Genomic DNA, 23673 nt, shown 5'->3' on the forward strand with positions numbered 1-23673 from the left:
CGAACACTTCCCAAGTGTCTAGGACTGTGTGATGTATTTTCGAATGATGCGTGCAGATCCAAATAAGGTGGCCTTTTGCAGTTGACAGATCGTTATTTTGTTGATGTTTATTGTTTCCAAATGCCAGCTGAGATCTTTTGGCACGGCATCCAGTGCGCCTATTATTATTATTATTATTATTATTATTATTATTATTATTATTTGGAAGTCTCAGTACTTATCAAACAATCTGATAATGTAGTGGGGCTCATACAAGGGAACGATTCCATTATAATAATAGCTTTTAAAATGATTTCCAGAGTGAAAATATGGCAAAACTGCCCTGCAATCTCTACATTGAGCAATTGCACACTAATTTCTCATTACTATCCAAAAAGAAACTGCAAATGGAAACAGAAGTATTAGGGCGGGGGGTAATATAAAGTTCTCGGTGACTTGTGGAGGTTTTTTACATTGGGGAGGCTTTTTACATTGGAAGGATGAAAAAATACCTGAAACTCATACACACATTTTCTGAAAATCTTGGTTTTTGGTAAAAAGGTTTTCTTTGGGGAAGGGGGGGGGAGATGGCTTGGGCTGCATGTGGTTTCTAAGATGTGCTTTTTCTGCCTTTGCTCTGGAAATGTTTTTAAAGCCAAAAATATGGCTTGGTGAGAAAGCATTGTGAGTACACATTGGCAGCCAAGCCAAATGCAGGCACTACCCACCCATTTATATATATGTTATTTAAGTTTTGTTTCAATATACATTGGATTAGGAAAATGCTTTAAGGTCACCTGATTTTTCTAGGGGACAGACTGTGAAATCATAGAATCATAGAATCTAAGAGTTGGAAGAGACCTCATGGGCCATTCAGTCCAACCCCCTGCCAAGAAGCAGGAACATCGCATTCAAATACCCCCAACAGATGGCCATCCAGCCTCTGTTTAAAAGCTTCCAAAGAAGGAGCCTCCACCACACTCTGGGGCAGAGAGTTCCACTGCTGAACGGCTCTCACAGTCAGGAAGTTCTTCCTCATGTTCAGATGGAATCTCCTCTCTTGTAGTTTGAAGCCATTGTTCCGCGTCCTAGTCTCCAGGGAAGCAGAAAACAAGCTTGCTCCCTCCTCCCTGTGGCTTCCTCTCACATATTTATACATGGCTATCATATCCCCTCTCAGCCTTCTCTTCTTCAGGCTAAACATGCCCAGCTCCTTAAGCCGTTCCTCATAGGGCTTGTTCTCCAGACCTTTTATCATTTTAGTCGCTCTCCTCTGGACACATTCCAGCTTGTCAATATCTCTCTTCAATTGTGGGGCCCAGAATTGGACACAATATTCCAGGTGTGGTCTAACTAAAGCGGAGTAGAGGGGTAGCATTACTTCCTTAGATCTAGACACTATGCTCCTATTGATGCAGGCCAAAATCCCATTGGCTTTTTTTGCCGCCACATCACATTGTTGGCTCATGTTTAACTTGTTGTCCACAAGGACTCCAAGATCTTTTTCACACGTACTGCTCTCGAGCCAGGCATTGTCCCCCATTCTGTATCTTTGCATTTCGTTTTTCCTACCAAAGTGGAGTATCTTGCATTTGTCACTGTTGAACTTCATTTTGTTAGTTTTGGCCCATCTCTCTAATCTGTCAAGATCGTTTTGAATCCTGCTCCTGTCCTCTGGAGTATTGGCTATCCCTCCCAATTTGGTGTCGTCTGCAAACTTGATGATCCTGCCTTCTAACCCTTCATCTAAGTCATTAATAAAGATGTTGAACAGGACCGGGCCCAGGACGGAACCCTGCGGCACTCCGCTTGTCACTTCTTTCCAGGATGAAGAGGAAGCATTGGTGAGCACCCTCTGGGTTCGTCCATTTAACCAATTACAGATCCACCTCACCGTAGTTTTGCCTAGCCCACATTGGACTAGTTTCCTTGCCAGAAGGTCATGGGGGACCTTGTCGAAGGTCTTACTGAAACCCAGGTACGCCACATCCACGGCATTCCCCGCATCTACCCAGCTTGTAACTCTATCGAAAAAAGAGATCAGATTAGTCTGGCATGAATTGTTTTTTATAAATCCATGTTGACTACTAGCAATGACCGCTTTTGTTTCGAAGTGTTTGCAGACCACTTCCTTAACAATCTTTTCCAGAATCTTGCCTGGTATTGACGTGAGGCTGACGGGACGGTAGTTGTTTGGGTCATCCTTTTTTCCCTTCTTGAAGATTGGGACCACATTGGCCCTCCTCCAATCTGCTGGAACTTCTCCCGTTCTCCAAGATGGTTGCCAATGGTTCCGAAATGACTTCCGCTAATTCCTTCAATACTCTTGGGTGTAGTTGATCTGGCCCTGGGGACTTGAACTCATTTAGAGCAGCCAGGTATTCCTGGACGACTTGTTTCCTAATTTGGGGTTGGATGTCCTCAAATCCCTCATCCACTCCGTCTTGCTGAGGTTGAAGATGACTTTCTTTTTGTGAGAAGACTGAGGCAAAGAAGGTATTAAGTAATTCTGCCTTTTCCCTATCCCTTGTCAGCATTGCCCCATCTTCTCCTCGAAGAGGCCCTATCGCCTCCTTGTTTTTTCTTTTTCTATTGACATAAGAAAAGAATCCCTTTTTATTGTTTTTAATGTCCCTGGCAAGCCTGAGCTCGTTTTGTGCTTTAGCTTTGCGGACCTTTTCCCTACAGGTGTTGGCTATTTGTTTGAATTCTTCTTTGGTGATTTCTCCCTTTTTCCACTTCTTGTGCATGTCTCTTTTGTGTCTCAGCACAGTTAGAAGTTCTTTGGACATCCATTCTGGCTTCTTTGCACTTGTCCTATTTTTTCTTTTTGTTGGCATGGTTTGCAACTGCGCCTTGAGTATTTCACTCTTGAGAAACTCCCATCCATCCGTAACCCCCTTGTCTTTTAGTATCTGTGTCCACAAAATGCTGCTCAGTGTTTCCTTCATTTTTTGGAAATCAGCTCTCCTAAAGTCCAAAATGCGGGTTTGACTTGTCTTAGTTTCGACCTTTCTTTGTACCTCAAATTGCAGGAGCACATGGTCACTTGCCCCTAAGGATCCTACCACTTCAACCGCATCTATCAGGTCCTCCGCATTTGTTAGGATGAGATCAAGAGTAGCCAATCCCATTGTTGCCTCTTCTACCTTCTGGACCATGAAATTGTCTGCAAGGCAAGCGAGGAATTTGTTGGACTTTGTACTCTTGGCCGAGTTTGTCTTCCAGCAAAAATGGGGATAGTTGAAATCGCCCATGACTACTACATCTCTTCTCTGTGCCTGTTTGGTCAACTGTTGGCAGAAGACTTCATCAAGTTCTTCCTCCTGGCTTGGAGGTCTGTAGTAGATTCCTACAACAAGATCTTTTTGAGTCCCTGCTCCCTTGATTCTTACCCAGAAGCTTTCAAGCTGGTTTCCCGGATTGCTGTCATGCATTTCTTCTGCAGCATAAGAGTTTTTGACATATAAGGCTATTCCGCCTTCTCTCCCCTTTGTTCGGTGAAAGAGGTTATAGCCCTTGATGTCTACATTCCAGTGATAGGAGTCATCCCACCAGGTTTCAGTGATGCCTATGATATCATATTTGTGGTGTTGTGCTAAAAGTTGGAGTTCGTCATGTTTATTTCCCATGCTCTGTGCATTAGTGTAAAGACATGTGAGCCCCTTAGATCTTCCCCTGAGCTGTTTAATTGGGATTATTGTGCTTCCGGTACTTGGTCCTTTTTGTGTTTGTGCAGCCCTCCGATTAGCCTTCTGGTGGTTCCCTGACATTGTGGGTAAAGTAGTGTTTGCAAGGCTGTTGTCCCCCTCCCCCAGTGGGCCTAGTTTAAAGTGCGCCTAATGAGGTTTGCGAGTCTGTGAGCAAAAAGGTGTTTTCCTACTTGTGTGAGATGCACCCCATCCCTTGCCAGTAAGCCATCCTCCTGGAACAGCAGGCCATGGTCAAGGAAGCCAAAGCGTTCCTCCTGACACCATTTTCTAAGCCAGTCATTGACCTGTACTATTTTTCTGGCCCTTGTAGGACCATGTTTTATGACTGGGAGGAGGGATGAAAAGACCACCTGTACATTACATTGCTTTAGCTTTGTTCCTAGAGCTCGAAAATCATTTGTGATCTTTTGAACAGTATGCCTAGCAGTATCATTGGTTCCTACATGAATCAACATGAGGGGAGGACGGTGATGGGGCTTGAGGAGCCTGGTGAGCCTCTGAGTGATATAGTGTATTTTTGCCCCCGGTAGGCAGCATATTTCTCGAGCCATCCCATCCGGTCTGGAAATGACGGCTTCCGTTCCTCTAAGGAGGGAGTCGCCTACTACCAAGACCTGTTTACTTTCAGGATTGGCAGGGCCCCTTTTGTGTATTGTAGTGTGTAGGTCCCCAGAAAAGTGATCCTGTTGGTGTGAATTGTGTAGGTGTAAAGTGTTGTCCTCCTCCTCGACACCCCCAGTGCATTCATCAAGGACAATCCATTGAGATTCATCCAAGAGCCTAGCGTTCTCCTGTATGTGTTCCTGTTGCACCTGGTCTATGGTTGGGGATGGTACACCTGCATGATTGTGTAAGTGTGAATGTTGTGAAGTGTTGTCCCAAACAGGGCTATACCCCTCACACTGGTCAAGGACGAGCCACTGATCAGTATCTAAGCCATTCTGGTCTTCCTGAATGTGTTGTGTTTCTTGGTCAAGTGATAGCTGTGTGAGAATTTGGAATCTATTGTGTAACTGCAGCTGAGAAGAAGTATTCTGAGGAGGCTTCCGGGTCCTATGTCTCTTTCTAAGGGTGACATTCCTCCAAGCCTGAGGGTTGTCCACATCTGAGGTGATGTTCTCTTGAGCCTCCCCATAATGTTGATGTGATATGGGCTGCGTGTCTAGGACAGCATGCTGTGTGGTGTCTAAGAACAGCTCGAGTTCCTGAATGCCCTTAAGGGTCTTAATACGGTCCTCGAGTTGTCGGATCCTGTGTTCCATGTGAGTGATCTGTTTACACTTGGGGCAAATATAATTGAGTAATTGCCGTGTGAAAAAGCTGAACATGCCACAGCTTGTGCATGAGACTGGAAGATTTCGTGTTTGTTCCATCTGGGGGTTGCTAATGACCTCCTCTTGGTGTGTGTTTTATGTTGTTGTCTGTATGCAGAGGTGAAAGTGTAGGTTACTGAGTGTATGAAGCAGAACAGGAAGCCCCGCCTCTCAAACAAAGCAGTTAATTTTTAAACACAGAGAGCTCCGCCTCTCAAACAAAGCAGTTAATTTTTAAACACAGAGAGCTCCGCCTCTCAAACAAAGCAGTTAATTTTTAAACACAGAGAGCTCCACCTCTCAAACAAAGCAGTTAATTTTTAAACACTCACTCACTCAGATTCCTAGTGCCCTCTAAGACAAAGCTTATCCTGAAGCAGAAGGGAACAAAATGGATTCTGCTTCCTCAACTTCTGTGGAAGCCCAGCTGCCCCTTGACTTCAGACCCTGGTTTATATAGGGTAACCAGGAAGCAAAACAGGAAGCCCCGCCTCTCAAACAAAGCAGTTAATTTTTAAACACAGAGAGCTCCGCCTCTCAAACAAAGCAGTTAATTTTTAAACACAGAGAGCTCCGCCTCTCAAACAAAGCAGTTAATTTTTAAGTAAATCCTAGTTAACAATCACATTTTATGGAGGACTAGCTGTCCCCGGCCACACGTTGCTGTGGTCCAGTCTGTTGATAAGAAAAATAAAATAATGAGAAAGTGTTGGTTTCTAATATATGTAATTTCTTTATGCTTGTGGGTAAACAGTATTTCTTACTTTTTCTTTGTCAGTGTTGATGTGGAGAGTGTCTGGTTTGCCCACCCTAGAACATGCAAGATATCATTGTACTTCTTTAATGGTCCCTTTCAAATCTATGATACTATCTCTCTCTGTGAATCATATCTATCTATCTATCTATCTATCTATCTATCTATCTCTATAGCTGGATGGCTCTTTGTCAGGAGGACTTTGACAACGTTTTTTTTCCCTGATGAAGGGAGTTGGATTGGATGGCCTTAAGTATTTTCTGTTTGTCATGGGGATTCTATGTGGGAAGTTTGCCCTGATTCTGACGTTTGTGTGGTTCTGAATGCTCTTTGATTGTAGGTGAACTGTGAATCCCAGTGACTACAATTCCCAAATGCCAAGGTCTATTTCCCCGAAAATCCATCTGTGTTCGTATTTGGGTGTATTGAGTGCTTGTGCCAAGTTTGGTCCAGAACCATCATTGTTTAAGTACAGAGTGCTCTCTGGATGTGGGTGAACTACAACTCCCAAGCTCAAGGTCAATGCCCACCAAAGATTTCCAGTATTTTCTATTGGTCATGGGAGTTCTGCGTGCCAAATTTGGTTCAATTCCATCGTTGATAGAGTTCAGAATGCTCTTTGATTGTAGGTGAACTACAACTCCCAAATGACAAAATCATAATTTTTGAGTGATGGTCACTCCTTGTGTTGTGAGACGTTTTGTTGCCAAATTTGGTGTGATTTCGTTAATTGGTTCTTTTGTTTTTAAGGTACTCATTATGCAAAGAGCATTTATATATATATATATATTATTCTGAGGCTGGAACAATTCAAGGTAGTCAGCAGCTCAGGTTTTATTACCAAACTGCTTCCACAGTCTCTAATGCCCTTTGATTGGCAAAGTCTCACTGATGGAGGGCGAATACTCTAAAGGGAGCCAGATTTGGCCTGGGAGCTTCTAGCAGTCCTCTACTTCAACTGTACATGCTCACAGCATTACAAATGAAGCAGATAATCAGTTACATGGTGGAAGACCATCCATCATCATGAAGCAAACAGGAAGAAATGAAACTGTTAAGTGTACAAGTGAAAATTCATGAATTGGAGTAACATGAACTGAGTGGTTCATTACTCTTCAAGAACAATGTATGTGCCCAGAGTGCAAGAACGTTATGGGTGACGAAAGAAAGCAAAGCTGTAATTCTGAAGGCCTCCTTCAAATCAATCTTGCCTTACCATTTTCCATTTTCCTGTCAACTCACTGCAGTATAGAATTCTAGTATATATATTCAAGAGGCGAGTAAACGAGTACAGGAAAGATCCTTCCTCATTACTCCTGCTGTCTAACTACAAAACCAGGAGAGAAAAACGAAGGACCCATTTAATTTCAGCTGCAGCAAACTTTTACAATTTCAGCTTGTGGCAAAGATTTTGTTCATCTTCATTTGTGAGGAAACTTTGTGTGTGTGTGTGCGCATGATGATGAGGTGTTTCCACACACCTCGACTCCAACCAGCTCCAACATGCACACAGATATGGCAATGCCAGAGAAAAATGCTGTGGAATGTCCTGGTCACATGTCTCTTACACATAATAAATTCTCACTGAAAATAACTTTAAAGAGTCATTCTTTAACCACTATGGATGCGTAGTGGTTAAAGTTTTAAACTGGGACTTAGGAAATTTAGATTCAAACCCACTGAATCATGAAACTCAGGCCCATTCTACACTGCCAGATAAAACCCAGATATATAATAACAGTGTTTGTATGTATGTATGTGTGCGGCGGACGTAGGTGTATGTGGCAGCTTTCTGATTGGCTGCCAATGTGGTACAATTTGGATAAGGTCTCTGATTGGCCAGCCTCAACATTCCAACACTCACAAGTGGCTGAGAGGGGAAATAAAATTTGCATATGGTTTCTGATTGGCCAGCCTCAACAGGAGCCCCTGGTGGCGCAGAGGGTTAAATCCCTGTGCCAGCAGGACTGAAGACGCACAGGTCGCAGATTTGAATCCGGGAAGAGTGCAGATGAGCTCCCTCTGTCAGCTCCAGTTCCTCATGCGGGGACATGAGAGAAGCCTCCCACAAGTAAGAGATCAAAACATCCTGGTGTCCCCTGGGCAACGTCCTTGCAGATGGCCAATTATCTCACACCAGAAACGACTTGCAGTTTCCCAGAAATGATTTGCAGCTCCTGACACGACAAAAAAAATCTGCTTTGAACTGGATTATATGGCAGTGTACGCTCATATAATCCAGTTAATCTGATAATCTGGATTATATGTCAGTGTAGAAGGGGCCTCACGGGGTGATTTGTGGCCACTGCCACTCAATTTCTCTTGGTTGGACCTATGGCTGCTATATCATCCATATTATCAAAACATATAATCTACATTATCTGCTTTGATGATGTGAATCTATACTGCCATATAATCCAGTACAATACAGATAATCTAGATTTTATATGGCAGCGCCATATAAAATAGTTGTGTAAGGACAGAGTAAAAAAACCAAAATTTATGCAAGCCATTTTCCTCTTGGAGAAAAAGTGGGATATTTAGCAGAATATGGACTTTGCCCTGTAACATTCATTATCTCTATAATTAGATGTTAATGGAAAGATTTTGTCTAAGAAGACTTAATTAATTTAGTGGATATTTGGAAAACATAAAATGTATCTTAAAGTGCAGACATGTTAACCCTTTAGAAGCCAATAATAATAATAAAACTTTTAATTTATACCCCGCCACCATCTCCCCAAGGGACTCGGAGTGGCTTACATGAGGCCAAGCCCAACAACACATCAATAGAAACAAAAGCAATAAACAAAAACAATAAAATACAATGAATATAAATCACATATAAACAATAACCAATAAACAGTAAAAACAAGAATTTAAAACCTATGGCCGGGCCAAATGTAATAGTTTAAAATTTAAAAAAATAAATGCTGGGCATGAACAAGGTAGGATATATCTGGTATAGGGTTTTAAAAGAGATGAGGGAGCGCAGTCAATCTTAAACCAGTAGTAAAGTGCATTCTGAGGACATATTGCTGGGAATTTTCCTTATTCTGGGAAGGCACACTGGAATAGCCACGTTTTCAAGCTCCTCCTAAAGACTGCCAATGTTGGGGCATGCCTGATGTCCTTGGGGAGTTCCAGAGTCGGGGGCCACCACCTAGAAGGCCCTCTCTCTCGTCCCCACCTTCACGCCTGCGAAGGAGGCGGGAGCGCGAGCAGGGCCTCTCCAGACGCTTAAGTGTGATTCTACCATATTAAAGAAAGCATTATTTTCTAATGTTTTCTTCTTACCAGTTCCATGGCTGCACCTTCATCCTGGCCATCTTTCAAACTGTTTCCAGACATGAGCTCCTCCCACGTGAACAGTAGGGAATCTGTTACTTCACCAAATGGATTAAAATCAATTAACCATACCCTGCCCTGCAGAAGAAAATATAAATAAAAACAAAGCATAATCTGTTCACACACAAAATGATTTTTTAATGCAGCACCATGAATACTAATCTGTAGGCTTAGGTAACTGCAATTATATTTAACATGTGTTTAAATCTTAACAGTCTTATAAAACCTGCTATAAAAGCCTGACCTGTCAGTTATAGTCATTCCTCAGGAGTTATTAAGAGAAATTCACAAAGCCACTTTTTCCTGTATTAAACTTTTTATTTATTTATTTATTTATTTATTTACAGTATTTATATTCTGCCCTTCTCACCCTGCAGGGGACTCAGGGTGGATTACAATGTACATATATAAGGCAAACATTCAATGCCATAGACACACAACATATATAGACAGAAACACAGAGGCTATTTAACATCCCAGCTTTTTCATGAGGGTATTCTGGCCACCAGGGGAGCTGTTGCTACACCGTCCATTTGTGACACTGATGAAGTACTTCCTCATTCTTTGCATGCTTGCTGGAGATTTTTATGGCATCGTAAATTAGCCTCCCCGCATAAGCGGTATTTAAATTTGCTACTTGACAGATGCAACTGTCTTTCGGGCTGCAAAGGTCGACAGCAAGCTACACAAATTGGGCTGGCTTCAAACTCATGACCTTTTGGTCAGTAGTGATCTTAATGCAGCTGACTCCCAGCCAGCTGCACCACAGTATTCAAGACGTTGGAATTTCAGACAGAAGACTTGGAATGCTGCTCAGTTTTCCACTACAGAGGTGTGCGCACCATGGGTTAAAACTAAGGATTAGGGTTAGAAATGAATCTTAATTTCATTTAAGAAATACAAATACAGACTGGTGCCTTGCATGCTTAATCCTTATTGAAAGTTCACAGTGATCAAAGAGAGGAAGAGGCATATACAGCCTGACCAGAAGCCAGTTACTTCCTGTCCTAAATAAGGTACAAAAATCAGTGCTCTCTTAAGTGCAGTTTGCATGTGTCTGAATGTGTACCTTCATGTCACCTGTCAGCTTATGGGGACCAAATGAATTTTGTAGCATTTTCTTAGCCAAGGGACACTGTTTTTGCCAGTTCCTTCCTCTGAAACAGCATCTAACTCCTGGAATGCCTCACTGTAAAATTAAACACCCTTCTGTGTATGCCCATTTATCTTGGAAGCAATCATATATTTTATTACATTGTTAGAAGATTTTGAATTATGGTTTTAATTATCTTGCCTTGTTAGGAGATTTGACTTATAAACTGATTCAGTACTAGAAAGAGTTTATAATCTTGAGATGGAGAGTCAGTACCAATGAGGTCACGGTGCATAGGGAGTTAGACAATCACAAAAACTGAGTTGGACAGTGTGTCAGAATAAAAGAATCATATAATAATAATAATAATAATAATAATTATTATTATTATTATTATTATTATTATTATTATATGATTCTTTTATACTATTTATTTATTTATTTATTTATCGTGTCAGGAACAACCAGATAGTTGTATTACGTTTTTTAACAAAACAAACAAACAGACAAAACACAAAGTTTGCAAGCTTGGTAGTTGATTAAATGTCCTTTGACCAGTAACTGGCCACTTGGAGTGCCTCTGGTGTTGCTGCAAGAAGGTCCTCCATTGTGCATGTGGCAGGGCTCAGGTTGCATTGCAGCAGATGGTCAGTGGTTTGCTCTTCTCCAGACACGCATGTTGTGGATTCCACTTTGTAGCAAAATTGGCTTTGCATCTCGTGGTGCCAGAGCGCAGTCTGTTCAGCGCCTTCCAAGTCGCCTAGTTTTCTGTGTGCCCAGGGAGGAATCTCTCATTTGGTATCAGCCATTGGTTGAGGTTCTGGGTTTGAGCCTGCCACTTTTGGACTCTCGCTTGCTGAGGTGTTCCAGCGAATGTCTCTGTGGATCTTATTTCTTGATTTAAGTTGTTGACGTGCTGGGTTTTTTAACTCTCTGATACCCAAACAGGGGATAAGCTGGAGATGTCACTGCCTTGGTGCTTTCACTATAGGCTGCTACTTCCCAGCGGATGTCAGGTGGTGCAATACCGCCCTACACCACTGGAGTGTAATTTCTCCAGTGGTGTAGGGTGCAGACACCCCATGATAATGCAGCATGTCTCATTAAGAGCCACATCCACTGTTTTAGCGTGGTGAGATATGTTCCACACTGGGCATGCATACTCAGCAGCAGAGTAGCATAGCGCAAGGGCAGATGTCTTCACTGTGTCTGGTTGTGATCCCCAGGTTGTGCCAGTCAGCTTTCGTATGATATTGTTTCTAGCACCCACTTTTTGCTTGATATTCAGGCAGTGCTTCTTGTAGGTCAGAGCACGGTCCAGAGTGACTCCGAGGTATTTGGGTGCGCTGCAATGCTCCAGTGGGATTCCTTCCCAGAGCTCGGGATGCTTGTCTGTTCTTAAGGTGAAAAGCACATGTCTGTGTTTTAGATGGATTAGGGATCAGCTGGTTTTCACTGTAGTAGGCGGTAAGAGCACCTAGAGCAGCGGTTCTCAACCTGGGGGTCGCGACCCCTCGGGGGGTCGATTGGCAATTTGGGGGGGGGTCGTGGCATACCTTCCCTAGGCCCCGCCCCCTCTGTGCGGTGTGGAGGGTTCCTCCTCCTCCGGCGGCGAGGAATTCCAGGGAGCAGGCAGAGGCGGTTCATGCATTACTCAGAGTAAACGGTTGCGGAACTTTTTTTGCCCAGGGGGCGCTCTGAGGCACCTCCGTAAATGCCCCTTCACGCCTGCGACCTTTCTCTGCCTCCCTCTCCCTGGAGGCGCCCCCCCCCCCGCCTCTTTCTTCCTTCTTTTCCCTCCCGTCGTCCCTTCCTCCCTCCCTTCCCTCCCTGGGGCCTCTGCGCCTGGCCGTCCCCTCCCTCCATTCAGGCCTCATCTTTCTCGCTCGCGCTCTTCACCAAGGGCAGAGAGAGCAGCAGCAGAATGCACCCTGAGCAAGGCTTGGCCTCCTCCCCTTTTGTTGTCCTTGCTCTTTTTTTGAGCGCCAGGGAATCAAGTTGTGCTGCCCCTTTAAGAGATTTCCTCCTCTTTCCCCCCTCCCCTCCCCTCCCTCCTGATGTCAGTGTGGGGCTGTTGCTGCTGCTGCTTGGGCGCTAGGCCATGAAGGCTGGAAGCACAGAGGTTTGGGGCTTCTGTGGCTGTGCATGGGATACGATCCTGGGAGAAGAGGCAATGTTTTGGATTTTGGAAGAGCAACCAAGGAAGGAGGGTTCCCCACTGTTCTCAGCTTGCATTGAGATAAGCATAGAGCTGGGAGAGGAACCTCAAGGGCTATCCAGCCCAACCCCATTCCTGCCATACAAAGCGAATAACGTTGGAACCTTGGCAGAAAATCCTTTTTCTGTTTTATGGACTCACAGATTCATAGTTGGGAGAGACCCCAAGGACCATCCAGTCCCACCCCATTCTTCCAGGTAGGAAGACACTGCCTGGAAGATGGCCATCCAGCCCCTGCCTAAAAACCACCAAAGAAGGAGACCCCACTAAGGGCCCTTCCACACAGCCCTATATCTCAGAATATCAAGGCAGGAAGTCTCACAATATCAGCTTTGCACTGGGTTATCTGAATCCACACTGCCAGATAATCCACTTCAATTTGGATTCTATGCAGCTGTATGTAAGGGACCTCAGATAACCCAGGCCCTTTCCATACAGCTGAATAAAATCCCACATTTTCTGCTTTAAATTGGAATATATGGCAGTGTGGCCTCGGATAACCCAGTTCAAAACGGATATTGTGGAATTTTCCACCTTGGTGTGCTGGGTTATATAGCTGTGTGGAAGGGCCCAGAGAAGGCCTTTTCATTGCCATGGTTCAGTGGTATGGCATGACAGGAGTTGCAGTGTTATAAGGTCTTTGGCCTTTTCTGCCAAAGAGGCGTGGGAGAGCCTTCCAGTGTCCTCCACCAGGCTACTATTCCCTCGGAGGGGGTGGGCGATTCATTTGCTGGCGCCTCCCCCGGGCAATGGCTGCAGCGTGAAGGCTCGGGTCTGCAAACACAGCGGTGGAAAGCAGCGGTGGAAAGCTGCTTGACCTCCCGTTTGCGACCAGGCCCCTCAAGGCAGGCAGGAAGCGAGGCGCTGTGGCAAGGGGATGCTCCTCCTGCCTTCCCTGCCCATCCACCCGCTTGCTCAGCCAACCCAAAAGCCTTCTGTGCCTGCTCTTTGGTTGCAGGTGAACTATAAATCCCAGCAGTTCCCAAATGTCAAGGTCTGTTTCCCCCACAGCCTTCCACTATTTTCAGTTGGTCATGGGAGTTCTCTATGCCAAGTTTGGTTCAATTCCATTATGGTGGGAGTTCAGAATGCTCTTTGGTTGCAGGTGAACTATAAATCTCAGCAATTCCCAAATGTCAAGGTCTGTTTCCCCCACAGCCTTCCAGTATTTTCAGTTGGTCATGGGAGTTCTCTATGCCAAGTTTAGTTCAATTCCATTATGGTGGGAGTTCAGAATGCTCTTTGGTTGCAGGTGAACTATAAATTCCAGCAGTTCCCAAATGTCAAGGTCTGTTTCCCCCAAGTTTGGTCCAGATCCATAGTTGTTTGGGTTCACGGTGCTCTCTGTATGTAGGTGAACTACATCTCCCCCAAATCACATCTTCTCCCTGAACCCTTCCAGTCTTTTCTGATGGTCATGGGGGTAATTTGTGCCAAGTTTGGTCCAGGTCTGTAATTCGTGAAGGTCTCTGTTGTCTGTGGATATCAGAGCTGAATCAGTCAAAATACTGCAAATCCCATCATCTGTTGTCTATACTCCCCCAAACATATTGTTTTGTGATCAGTCACTATGCTTTAATTACGTTCCATTTGTAACAATGAAAATACATCCTGCATATCAGGTATTTACACCGCGATTCATAACAGTAGCAACATTACAATTATGGATTGTGTGATTTTAGTAATTGATGTAATTGTTTTTAGATTTTTAAAAAAATTCTTTGGTTTTTAATGTAAATCTTTCTCAACTGTATGCAGGGGACAAGAAGGATGGGGTACAAATGTTGAAATAAATAAATAAAATTTTTACGTCATTGAATTGTTGCCAATGTGTGAAGCTGCTATGAGTCCCCCTCAGGGTTGTGAAGGGTGGGGTACAAATGTGGTAAGGTAATAATAAAATAAGTAGGAATGAAAATAATTTTATGGTTGGGGGTCACCACAACATGACAAACCGTATTTAGGGGTCACGGCTTTAGAAAGGTTGAGAACCACTGACTTAGAGCTTCGGAGAGCTTCTGTTCATCCATCTCAAAGCTCCCTGCTTGAGCAGTAATGGCATGATCATCAGCATATATGAAGCTCTCTGTCCCTTCTGGCAGTGGCTGGTCATTTGTGTAAATGTTGAACATGGATGGAGCAAGCACGCTCCCCTGAGGCAAGCTGTTCTTCTGTTCTGTCCACTTGACCAGAGACCACGTTGACCACTGTTACCTGACAAATTCTCAGGAGACTGATACAAAATGTTGCTTTCTGCCCAATGGGCTGATATAAAATAGATACCGTATATACTCAAGTATAAGCCGACCCAAATATAAGCTGAGGCACCTAATTTTACCACAAAAAAATTGGGAAAACTTATTCACTTGAGTATAAGCCTAGGGTGAGAAATGCAGCAGCTACTGGTAAATTTCAAAATAACAATAGATATAAATACAATCACATAAATTGAGGCATCAGTAGGTTAAATGTTTTTGAATATTAGCCATATTTCAAAGAAAAGCAGTAAACTAGCTCTGTAAGTGGAAAAGTAAGGTCAACAAAAACAATATGGTATCAACAATAAGATTAACAATAATAACAACTTCATTTGTGTCCCCCCTTTCTCCCCATGGGGACTCAGGCTGACTTCCAACATAGTAACAGGCAAACATTCAATACCTATATAAACAACGCAGAGCTATATATAGACCTATAATTATGTATACTAATTTCACATATGAATTTCTCCCTAAACGGTTTGCAAATCCTCTCTCTATATATGTGCATTTCCCTCCTGCAATATTTGCAAGCCCTATATATCTATGTTTATATCTAGTATCTAGACATCTCTCTATATATGTGTGTGTATGTGTGTCTGTGCATTTCCCCTACAATATTTGCAAGCCCTATATATCTATATTCACATGTAAACATGTCTCTATATATTTGTGTGTGCATTTCCCCCTGTAATATTTACAAGCCCTATATATCTATATTCATATATATCTATCTAGACATCTATCTATATATGTAAAAATGCTCTGTTTGTTTGTAGTCACCTGAGCATATAGCAAGTTCCAGATAATTTTCCCCCTGGTCACAGGTAAGTGAAAGTGTAGATATGGAATCCATAGTTATGAACATCTTGCTGTAATTCCAGTGGTCTTGCTGAGATTCTAGGAGCTATAATATTTAAAAAGTATATTTCCAAAGCTGTGATTCTGCTCTTAATTATGAGGATGTCGTAGAGTCTGGATAACTGTATTTTAGAGACTTGTGATGAAAAATAAAATTAGAATGCTACTAAATCTGAGATACGCTATTCTGCACATCTCTGATAATATCAGGTGGTTGCCTGTTTCTTATCAAGCACTAGAACTGGATTGGTAAGTCACTATACAAAAATGTGCAGTTCACATTAAGAATGGGTTTTTAAATGTAGTCTTCTCTGCTTCTAATAGTCTTCTCTGCTTCTAATGGCGATACCTATAAGGGTGTTTTGGTATACAATCTCTTTTTATATTTACTCCAAATTTTTATTAATGCTGCCCTTATGAAAGGGTTTCCAAAAATCTTCTCTGTTTTAATTTTCTCATACTAAATATATGCCACCCCACTCTTAAATCATGTCCTTTGATATACATTAAAGAAGGGGATTTTTTGATAACAGCTAGAGAAGGACAGTTGGGGAAAGACAGCTGACAAGAGTCAGTTCTAGAAGTTGGAGGGAAGTGAATGTATATTGGGTATCTGAATTGAGTGAGGGAAGAGGTGGGACATAACTCAGTTCAAATATTATTATGACATGCCTGGATCTAAATACTGGAACCTGATGAAGCAAAGTTTTCCAAACTGTGTGTTGTGACACGTTAGTGTTTCCATTGCAGTGTATAGGTGTGTATGAACATAACAAGAAACTTCCGAATCTATGCAAAATAAGCACCAGATCATATATTTTAACAGATATCAATGAAAGATTTTCATGATGTATGTTGAGTCCTTGTATATTTTATTACAGTTTATATATGTGTCCATATCTCTCATAAGGGCTTGGTTTAAACCTCCAGTTTGCTAGAAAAACTCTCAAAACAATCCAGGTCTAAAAAGTGTTCACCAACATGAAATATTTAGAAAGTCCTGTGATGAAGTCTCAAATTTGTATGTTATGAAAATAAAGTTGAACTACTTCTTACTTTGTTAAACCTGATTCTGACTGGTGTTGAGACTGAGCAATTAAAGGAACAGATTGTAAAAGGAATTTGTCCTCCCCTAAATCAGGGAGGAGTATAAGCAGGGGGCACAGGGCAAGGTGAGAGTGGTGGGCACCCAAGGCTAGGAATAACCGGCCCAGCTTGGATAGATTAATATTACAGTACTAGAATCATTGCAATGATTTCAGAAACAGACTATTAGATGAAAGAAGCACACTGAGAAGGAATGCAAAGCATGCATTAGACAGCTATTAACCAGGCCAGTAAGAGCCTATATTTCATTCTTTTTTTTGGGAGGGGGAGGTGATGATTTCATCTTTTTGGTTCCTTTTGGTTATCACCATTTACATTTCCAACAGAATCCCTACTGTAAACTTTCCTGAAATTCCCCCCTCCCCCCCAACCCGATAATCCCCCCCCCCAAATAAACATCTAAGAATCAAAGAAACTCAAAAGAAAATAATTTCAAAATAGTATAGGACCCCCTCTCAATTGGATCACATTATGAAAAACACATCTAACAAATGCTGGCCTAAATGCGGGGAGATTGGTACTTTTTCACACATGTGGTGGGACTACTCTGAAATACAAAAATATAATACTGTTAGAGAAGTAATATAGGAAATATTAGAGCAAAAACTACTTTGGAATAAAGCTCAATTTATTTCCCTCAATATAGAGGTAAAGGAAGGGAACAATGAATGGTCAGATATATTGAAATTTATGATAGCCGCTATACATGCCACAATCGTCAGAGGTTGGAAAGATAAAACAAGGTGGGACTTGACAACCTGATGGTCTTATCTCTCTGAATATTTAATTAGTGACTTCATCTATGAAAAGAAAAATAAATATTTGAATATTCAGTCAAGACAAGATTGGTATAGGAAATGGTCTTGCTTAACGGACAAAGCGGAAGGAAAAGATAGGTACGGAACTTTAAATCAGGCCTTCCAGACAATTAAATCAATGAACTGACTTAAGTAAACCCAGATGGGGGTGGGTGGGAAGAGGGTGGTAAGGTTGGGTGGGTGGGGTGGGGGATTTAAAGGGGTAAATAATCAAGATATACGGCAAAGGGAAGCACAATTGGAACCTGTATCCTAGCCATAAAAATTGTAAACAGTTTTTGATATTAACTTTTAGATGGCTAGGTTCATATTGTATTGTTTTGTCATCTGTATGAAGAAATTAATAAAAAAAATTAAAAACTTTCCTGGAATTGAGTCATTTTAGGCTGAAGATAGAAGGAATAAATATCCGTATATAGAAGGAATAAATATCTGTATATTACGTTGACAGCTGGCCTAGATTTTTTTTTTGCTGATGTCACAAATGTACATCATCTCCTCCAGCACACTTAAAGTAACTGAGAAAGTGACACAACAGACAATTAATCAGGACTGACCCTGCTAAATTGGGATAGCTGGAAGGTACAGAACACAGAAATAGACCTTTCTCCTCTAATTGTTGCAGTCTGAAATCATACACCACGCCATTTTCTATTATGTGTGAGTCCTAAATGTTGAAAGCTTAACTTATAGGACATAATTTAAGCCTCATGTTTGAAAGTCCAAAACACCTACTTCCAACATATATATCCCCCTTCAGTCAATTAGGAAATATCAGCATTTGGCCATAACAGAAAAGAATAAGACAACTTTTACAAATAAAAGCTTTTTCTTACCACACTGTCTCTGTAGACATCAAACACAACTGGAAAGAAAAAGAGAGAGGGGCGTTTGAGGTTAAGAGAACAAATTGTGCTGAGAGAACAAATTAAAAGATTAATACAGAAACAGATGTTGGACTTTTATGTGATATAAGGATAATAAAGTAAGATGCCCTGGAACAAGGAGGAAGTGTGCATGTTCTAGCTTTGTTTCCTAATGTTATGGTGCTGTGCCTGAACAAAGAATAACTTTGGACTGAAGAAGACAAGGTCTACCTTGTCTAGCATTTCCAACAGTGATCCCAAGTATATCACACATAGGGCTTTTGTTGATTTGTTTCTCAACCCTTGTCTGTAATATTTGGAACCAAAGGTGTTTTGGATATTGGATTATTTTGAAATTATTTTGAAATCCCTGAATTTGCAAATCCATTTTTTGGAATCGATCAGGTCCTCCGCATTTGTTAGAATGAGATCAAGAGTAGCCAACCCCCTTGTTGCCTCTTCTACCTTCTGGACCATGAAATTGTCTGCAAGGCAAGCGAGGAAATTGTTGGACCTTGTACTCTTGGCCGAGTTTGTTTTCCAGCAAATATCGGGATAGTTGAAATCGCCCATGACTACTACATCTCTTCTCTGTGCCTGTTTTGTCAACTGTTGGCAGAAGACTTCATCAAGTTCTTCCTCCTGGCTTGGAGGTCTGTAGTAGACGGCTACAATGATATCTTTTTGAGTCCCAGTTCCCTTGATTCTTATCCAGATGCTTTCAAGCTGGTTTCCCGGATTGCTGTCTTGCATCTCTTCTGCAGCATAACAGTCTTTGACATATAAGGCTACTCCGCCTCCTCTCCCCTTTGTTCGGTTTCTGTGAAAGAGGTTATAGCCCTCGATGTCTACATTCCAGCGATAGGAGTCATCACACCAGGTTTCAGTGATGCCTATGATATCATATTTGTGGTGTTGTGCTAAATGTTGGAGTTTGTCTTGTTTATTTCCCATGCTCTGTGCATTAGTGTAAAGACATGTGAGCCCCTGAGATTTTCCCCTGAGCTGTTTAACTGGGATTATTGTGCTTTTGATACTTGGTCCTCGTTGTGTTTGTACAGCTCTCCGTTTAGCCTTCTGCATAAGCAGGACATCAATCCTGCAAAGTTTCAGAAATATTAGTTCATCTACTGGTTTTTAGGAATTTTAAAAGTTTTTTTCATTAAAAAATATTTTTAAAAACTACCTTAAGTTGAGGGGAGGAGGCTAGCTTTGCAGAAATCTATGTGATTGGTTGAGAAAGGGAAAACAACAGCATGCAGAAACCGTTGTCAATCACATCCGTCTCTCCCCACCCCAGACAATTACAAAGTATGTTACATTTAAAAAATAGTTTGAAACATAATGAAACAAAAAATCTTTATTAATCTCTCTGAAATGCTTCGGAGGCTTCTGTTTTGTTTCATACTGCTTCGGAGGGATCCTGTTTCAATTAGTAATTTGGAGATTTATGTTAACAAATCATACACTTCTCCGAAATATGAAACAGACCTCCAAAACTTTGCACAGCCATATCAGGAATATATTTTGAATTAAATTGGGGATAGGACTTTTGCCTTACGACTGGAAAACTGTTCAACTTTAAAAATTAATATGTCTTTTTATTCCAATTAACATGAAGGGGATAAAGCTAGACTATAAACCCTCACATCCTTTCAATTAGATGTAAGCATGCTTTCTCTTTCTCTTTGCATTTAGCCCAATGAATTTATGATCTTTTGATCACTAACTCGTGAAGTGCATTGTGGAATAAGGGCTTCCTTTCCTTTGTTGTCAAAATAGGATAGGCCCCTAAAAGAAATTCCCTCAGGGGATTGATCATTCTTTACCTTCAAAAGTTCAAAAGTTTGTTTTTAATTTTTGTGGTGTGAAATTTTACCTTGGCTTTTTAATGATGATATTTTAAATTATCTTTTAACGTAATCAAGTTTGAATGTATGTTAGTTCACTATTATGGGAGTCTTAGGATAGTGATTATTGTCTATTTGTGCATGTTTCTGTTTTTGTTTTTAATGTTGATACGGTCAATGGACTAATCAATAAACTTTGCTTGCTTTACCTTCAAAAGTTCAATGAAAATCTCCAAGAATACTGTGTTCTCAAACTACAAGGTCATATTATTAACCTTTTTGAGTGTCTGAAAAATCCTATTTAAGCAAGTTCAGACCCTTTTCTCTAATATCATCCATGACATTACTGTTAGATGGAAACATAATTTTCCTCTGACTATATTTCAGATGATTTAATACAGTGGTTCTCAACCTGGGGTCCCCAGATGTTTTTGGCCTACAACTCCCAGAAATCCCAGCTAGTTTACCAGCTGTTAGGATTTCTGGGAGTTGTAGTCCAAAAACATCTGGGGACCCCAGGTTGAGAACCACTGATCTAATACCTCTGGGTGTTTTATAGGTCAATCAAGGCGAAGAGCAAATTTATGATAGTATCATAAATATTTTGACAATTTCCATAATCTACAGTGTGAAAAAAGTCATTGTTACTCTGAACACTCTTGTGTACAGATCAAAGATGGCATATACAAAGCATTTTTCAGCCAATATGGGGGGAAACACCTATTTTTCTATTCCTTCGCTAGGCAAAGTAAGATGAGCAGCAAACCTTTGGAAGTTGTAATGGAATTGGTCCATTTTTATCTGTGCATGAATATAACCACACTAAGTGAAAAACAGGTGACAAGTAAGCCATAGGCCTCTCTCAGTTTTGTTTTAGTTCTTTCGCTCGCCTGCCACAGCTGTACTGTCTGAATCAATGGACGTTACAAAAAGGCAACTTTTTCTCCAAAAACAAGGTGTAGTTTCCCCACCACCTTGTCTATAAGTGGAACTCCATTCCTGGAAGCCCTCAGGAATGCAATTCTGCTTATACACAGAATATGCAAGCAGCACCTACAGTGTTTCAAAAGGCAAACCAAAGGGTTATGTTGCTATAGCAGCAACATCAGGATAAGGTCAGTAACCAACACATCTGATCAACCCGAGAACTCCCACACTTTATATATATGTTAAGAAGTTCTTAACTATATGAAAATTATTTCAATTTTTTAATTTTGTTGTTTACAGAAACTTTATTTATTTTATTGACAGGAGAAAGACAAGGTTAAAATCAATTCCTTCATGTTAGAAAGATACTTACAATCCTCATCAAAAAATGTATACTGTATATGTTTCTTGAAGAACTCCTGAACACATCTGCAGATTTCTTCTTTCTGTTTAGAGATGTATTCATAGTATTGGGTGTAGTCCCGCTGTGAAATACCTGTTAGGGAAATTATATCAAGTCATCTATAGGTAGTGCAAGATTTCATTGGAGTGTGAAACTGTTCAAAATAAGAAAGTCATCTGAAACATTTTCTCTGCAATCATTTTTCATAAGAAACTGTTTATTTCATCTTTGACCATAGCTTTGTCCTTGTTGAAATTAATTTTGTTAGTTTTGGCCCAGCTCTCTAATCTGTTAAGGTCATTTTCAGTTTTGATCCTGTGCTCTGGAGTATTGGCTATCCCTCCTAATTTGTTATAATCTGCAAACTTGATAAGCATGCTGTAATGAATCCCTTACCTTGGCAAGCTAGCTTAGGCCTAAGAGAGAGGGCCTGGCAAAGTCACTGCATCCATTTTGGAGAAGGGAGACGCCATCTTAGGTTAGGTTCTAGTCTTGGAGGGAAAGTTAGACCGCTAGGATTAGTTAGAACAATGGGGGCGGAGCCTAAGTGATCTTAAGGAAAAAAAGTGACTTTTAAACTGAGGCTTGAGTTTTCAGATTGCCAGTTTGGAGTTGAGAGTTGCAAACTTGGAAAGGGTGTTAGTGAGAGCAGTTTAGGGTTCTGAGGAAGGACTTTGGGTCAGTCTTTGGTTTATTATTCAGGATAGTTATAGTAGAAATATAGCTAGAATACTGTGGGGAGCAGCACCCCGTTAGTGGTCTGTTCTTTTCCTTAAGGAAGGCTAGTTCCGGTTTTGGTTAGATTCCTAAGGGGTTTTTTTTCGTGGGAATTACTTTCAGAGAATCATTTCCTGAAGTAATTTTCTGTGTTGTAACTTTTAAGACTTGAAACCCAGAAATTTTCAAGATCTCTTCTCAAAATTTGCCACAAGCTTTGTATGTCAGATTTTTACTGAAACCATCAAGCATTTGTATCTGAAATATCCAAGTCTGTTCAATAAAAGTTCTTGTTATTTTTACCAACTTATACCAGCCTCAGTGTGAATACCTTTGTGGTAAAAGTGTTATTTGAGACAGTTTTTACCAGCCTCACGGAACCCCCTTAGTGACATAGTGTGCTACTGAACAACCTCTCAATAGTACCTCAGCCTGTTCAGTAGTAATATGGTGGCAGCGGAAACCTTTTAAAGAATCATTTTTAAGTCTCTCAGTTCCAGTGGTTTCTAATTGTTAAATAGACAGTTGGTTTATTAACAACCATACTCCCTCTATAATTTGGTGAGCTAGTCTGTAGGAGTGGTGTCATCATTATAATTTGAAGGAGCAGCGGTGTGATTCTTTATAATTTGGTGGTATAGTGGTTGGATCTTTATACATGCTGTCTAAACCTTCATCCAAGTCATTAATAAAGGTGTTGAACAGTATTGGACACAGGACCGAACCCTTTGGTACTCCGCTAGTCACTTTCTTCCAGGATGAAGAGGAACTATTGTTGAGCACCCAATAGAAATACTGTGACAAAAGTAAGAAAGCCAAAGGGATACTGGCTATAGCATGTTATATAATCTTGAATTTGAAAATCAAGATGCTTACTGTAGAAACTCATAAAAAACAAACCTTAGAAACCACCATTAATAATCTCACCTATAAGTTTATTTTCCTTCACAAAACATCTGAATTCTGCCCCAGGAATCAATTCACACCATTTTCGGAGTACAAGCTATTGGAACAAAACAAAATTGGGGGATGAAAGAAACCAGATAACTATCAATTTGCATAAAAGCACACATTTATAATATCAGCAGTAGTTGATATTATAGTTTTTGAAAAAATGTTTGCTGGAAACAAAGAGGAACCTGTATTAGTTCATATAATTAACTCTGCAAACTAGCCAAGTTGCTGAAACGCTATGTGAGTGATAATGTCACTCTTCTGTGTGAAAAATGTTTTTCTAGCCTTCTTAAGAATAAGACCTGCCTGGCGGGGTGGTGGTGTTCTATTCTCTTGATATCCATTTTATCCAGTACCCTGTTTCAACACTGCTCAACCAGATTGTTCTATAACAGTGGTTCTCAACCTGGGGTCCCCAGATATTTTTGGCCTACAACTCCCAGAAATCCTAACAGCTGGTAAACTGGACAGGATTTCTGGGAGTTGTAGGCCCA

At 41.2% G+C, this 23673-nt stretch overlaps 1 protein-coding gene across 7 annotated transcripts in view; it reads right to left on the reverse strand.

Annotated features, from left to right (window-relative positions):
• Window positions 1-23673, reverse strand: part of CDC123 (cell division cycle 123) — a 350374-nt gene that overhangs the window by 10882 nt on the left and 315819 nt on the right. For 6 of the 7 annotated variants that reach the window (XM_067468869.1, XM_067468873.1, XM_067468872.1 and 3 more), the window contains 4 exons: window positions 23153-23228; window positions 21479-21601; window positions 18299-18327; window positions 9057-9185 (listed from right to left, as the gene is read on the reverse strand). In XM_067468869.1, coding sequence (XP_067324970.1) covers window positions 9057-9185; window positions 18299-18327; window positions 21479-21601; window positions 23153-23228 — 357 coding nt within the window. Of the gene's footprint in view, window positions 1-9056; window positions 9186-12941; window positions 15584-18298; window positions 18328-21478; window positions 21602-23152; window positions 23229-23673 lie in introns of those variants that run through there. The other variant, XM_067468871.1, reaches the window with a different exon arrangement.

Source organism: Anolis sagrei, chromosome 5 (genome assembly GCF_037176765.1).
Source record: "Anolis sagrei isolate rAnoSag1 chromosome 5, rAnoSag1.mat, whole genome shotgun sequence".
Taxonomy (NCBI): Eukaryota; Metazoa; Chordata; class Lepidosauria; order Squamata; family Dactyloidae; genus Anolis; species Anolis sagrei.